The 3678-nt window shown below is 63.7% G+C and overlaps 1 protein-coding gene across 1 annotated transcript in view; it reads right to left on the bottom strand.

Moving 5' to 3' along the window:
• Window positions 1–68: 68 nt before the first annotated feature.
• The window catches only part of TMIE (transmembrane inner ear), a 10167-nt gene continuing 6557 nt past the window's right edge, over window positions 69–3678 (bottom strand). Inside the window, exons 5-6 of the mRNA XM_027769290.1 lie at window positions 1349–1498; window positions 69–1122 (exon numbers count right to left, since the gene is read on the bottom strand). Of these exons, the coding sequence (XP_027625091.1) occupies window positions 1022–1122; window positions 1349–1498 (251 nt within the window). The 3' untranslated portion in view covers window positions 69–1021. The remainder of the gene's footprint in view (window positions 1123–1348; window positions 1499–3678) is intronic.

The following is a 3678-nucleotide window of genomic DNA, read 5'->3' as shown; positions in this document are numbered from 1 at the left end:
TGCAGCACCTCTAGGTCAGCACCCGCGGTGGCCGCCACGTCTGTGCACACAGGCTGAGAAGGCGCAAGGCTTTATTTACACGGCTGCAGGTCGCTTGTCCAGCAGGCGCCCTGGCTCAGAACTCCCAGTGTCCCTTAGTCTCCGGCCCAGGTCTGAGCATGGACACTCAGTGCCACCCAGGAGCCCCCGTGCACCTTCCCTACCCAAGGATCCAGCCCCGGGTGGAGTTCGGACCAGTCTCGCTTCAGAGAGGCATCCTTTAGGTGCCCCCAGTGGGAAGTGGCAGAGAGGAAGCTGCCAGCTGGGACGGCCCCGCCACAGCTGGGCACAGAGGGGCTTCTCAGACACTCCGATTCCCCAGCTCCCACTGGTCTTGGCCCCTGCACCCTCAGCCCACCTTTGCAGCCCTGAGCCCCCAGGCCTGCTGCTCAACTCCCAGCAGCCTCGGCTTCATCTTGACAGCAAGTGGAACAAGAGTCCTTTGCCTGGAGCTTGTCCCTGCCAGGCTGGGAGCACTCCTACTCCTGGGAGCCGTTCACTCCCCTGGGATCCCTGCTAGGCTTGGGGTGGTCTTCTGGCCTTTAGGGCTGCTACCTGGCCAAGATAGGGAGCCCTCTGCTGCCACAGCTGCCCCCAACCCCCATGGCCCTGTGTCCCTCCTCGTGACCTGCCCAACCTCACATCCCATTGCATGAGTTTAGTCATCCCTTTCCAGAAAGGACCCCACCCCTGCCACTCTCAGAGCCGCTGCATTCCCTGCAGAAAGGGTGGGAGAGACACATCTGGTGGGGGGAGTCACGTGGGCCCCCCGTATCTGCAGTGGGGCAGCTGTCCACGGCCACCTCTGCTGGGGAGGCGCCACGTGGGTGGTACGGAAGGCGCGGAGTCCAGGCTGGGGTGGGTGCCTGGTGTAGTCCTGTCCCTGCCCCAACCATGGCCTCAGTTTCCCCTTCAGACCCGTCTGTGGCGTACCCGTGAGCCACAGCGCTGTCCAGCCGCCACCTCCTCCAGGACGCACCCCTCATTTCTCTCCTTTCTTTCTGGCCTCATTCTTCTCGTCCTCCTCTACCTTGATGGCCACCGTGTCCACGCTGTCCTTCTTTTTCTTCTTCTTCTTCTCCTCTGCGGGGAGGGGACAGGGTGACTGGGTGAGGTGAGTGCCGGCGCCTCCTGCCTCCTGCCCTGGAGCTCCTCTCCCACCCAAACCGGCCCACCGCAGGGCAGGCCCCTGTTTTTGCACCTCACTCCAGCCAGTGTCCGTGCTCTGCTCCCTCACCTTCTGCAGGTGCGGGGAGGCTCAGGACACTTGGCCCAGGCAGGGTCGGACAGCCCCGGGCCAGCTACTCACCCCCGGGAATCTCCGTGAGCTCGTTGAGGGGCGGCACCGTCTCCAGCTTGTCCGTGTACATCTTGGCGGCCTTCCGCTGCAGGTACCGGGCTTCGATCTCCTTCCGGGTCCGAGGCACGCGGCAGTTGAAGACGCAGCACAGGGTAATAACTGCAGAGAACACAGGGTGGGCTGGGCCAGGCCGGGCTGGGCCTCAGGCACCCCGGAACGGCACCAAAGCAGGCCTCTGCAATTCTCCAAGAGGCTCCTGCAGGAGGCGGGGCATCTTGGCAAAGCCTGCAGGGCCCCTGGGGCTTCCAGGGGGCTTCCCCGAGCGAGGCTGCCCAGGGCCCACGGCCTGGAAGCGTCCCCGTTCTGCTGCCGAATTCTGACCATTCTTCGCTTTTGAAGGAGCCTGGTATTTGCATTTTGCATTGGTCCAGGTTCCCAGGGTCTTTCTAACTAGACGGAGTGTCACTGGAGGGTAAGGCAGAGGCCTGTCCTGTGTCGCCGAGTGGGACCAGAGTGCCGCCCCGCCCTCCATGAGGACAAGCCGGCTCCTCCTGCCTGCGGAGGGCGCGGTGAGGGCACAGACCATCCTGGGCGTCCACCTCGGACCGAGCTATTCCAGGAGTGGTTTTCCGGCCCTGGGCAGCTGCGTCCATGCAGCTGGGCTGACTAGAAATGCCAGGGCAGGGCTGCCAGGGGCTGGCTGGCCTGGATTTATTTTTCTATCCCCCCTCCAGCCCTTCTGCCTCAGCCTCAGCCCCAAGAGAGGGGATGGAACTGGTGCCCGTTATAAATCAGATGACCAGACAGCTTCCTGGTAGACTCCAGGGGGCAGAAGGGGCCAGACGGAACAAGCCAGGCCTATTTTGGGGAAGGCGGGTCAGGCCTATGTAGCCTAGAACGCCTCTGGGTCATTCTGTGCAACTACAGCAGTGTCCCTTCCCCTAAATACTGCGGTCCCCTGCATCTCGCCTGGATTCCCAGAACGAATGGATGGGTGGATGAAAGGCCTCAAAGCCTTGCTGTCAGAACAGAGAACTCCTGAATGAAGGACTCCACTCAGGAGCCAATAGCCTCGGGGCACACAGGAGGTGGGCGGGGACTCTGCACAGGGCCCCGGCAGCAGGTCTGCCTACACCGCTGGCTGGGGTACACCTGAGCTGGTGGGCCTTTATAGCCACAGAGCTGGGTCGTTTGGTCTGGTTTTGTGGTTCTGGTCTTCAGACCTGGTGTGCATGCCGGAGACCTAAGCTGGGCCCACTCCAACCCTGCTGGCTTGGGCCTCTCCTACCCAGTCACCCCACCAGGCACCTGTCTGGAACACACTCAGGGTCACACAGGCCGATCCCAGGCCCCGAGAGGCCAGGGCGATCCAGGGGGCTCAGCGGGCAGCTGCTGGCAGCCAGAGCAGAACTCACTGCCCTTGCCCCAGGCCTGCCCCGCCCAGCCCCACCTCCTTGCTTCTCTTCAAAGATGGGGAGAGACAAGTACTTTGGATTGAGTCCCAGTGCCCAGGCAGGGGCTCGGGGTAGAAGTTCCTGTTACAGGAGACTCCAGAGACTCCCCTTCCAGCCCCAGCCCCCACCCCCGTGGGCATCTGGGGTGATACCCCACGAATGGCTGCACCACCAAGGCCCAAGCAGTCTGGGAAGAGGCACAGAAGTCTCCTCCCAGGACATGGGGCCGTGCCGTCCCTGCTGCCTGGGCCTGTGCAGTGGGAGGCTGGCCTGCTGCTCAGGGGCCCGTGGGGCCACCCCGACCCTTTCTAGGAGGTGGGGCCAGGTAGGGGCCGGTCCGTGTGGGTGATGTCCGAGTGTCTCTCTAGGTCTGACCCTACTCAACTTTCTCGTATGACCCAGGCACCGCCAACTGATTGGGGCTGCAGCGCCTGGGAGAGGCCCCATGGCGTGTACCCGCCCCAGGGCCTCCAGAGCCTGCCTAGACCTGCACCCGGGGCTGCTCCTGTGGCTCCAGCAGGGTGAAGGGCTCCCCCAGCCCCTCCTCTTGGGGCTACGGCCTGGTCGGATCCTTGGGCCCCTGGCCGAGGCTACAGGCACACCTGTCTACCTGGGCCTCCCCTAAGCTGCCTGGGCTGGCTCCAGCCCTGGTGGGGCACTGATGCAGCTTCTGGCCTGGACGGGAGGGAGGGAGGGGCGTTTTCTCTCAGGAGGGCACTCCTGGTGTGTGGAGAAGCAGTGCATCAGGGTGGGCCCTCTGTGGGTGGCCCTGCCCTCCAAGGGACCTCATCCAGGACAGCTCTGGCTGGGATTAAACGCAGCGTTAGCGCCTCCCCACCCCCAGAGTGCACTCATCAAACACCCTGGACGTGTCCTCTGAGACCG

Source organism: Tupaia chinensis, unplaced genomic scaffold (assembly GCF_000334495.1).
Source record: "Tupaia chinensis unplaced genomic scaffold, TupChi_1.0 Scaffold149184_1, whole genome shotgun sequence".
Classification (NCBI taxonomy): domain Eukaryota; kingdom Metazoa; phylum Chordata; class Mammalia; order Scandentia; family Tupaiidae; genus Tupaia; species Tupaia belangeri.
The sequence above is the reverse complement of the archived record's forward strand: the minus strand, read 5'-3'. Positions and strand labels throughout refer to the sequence as shown.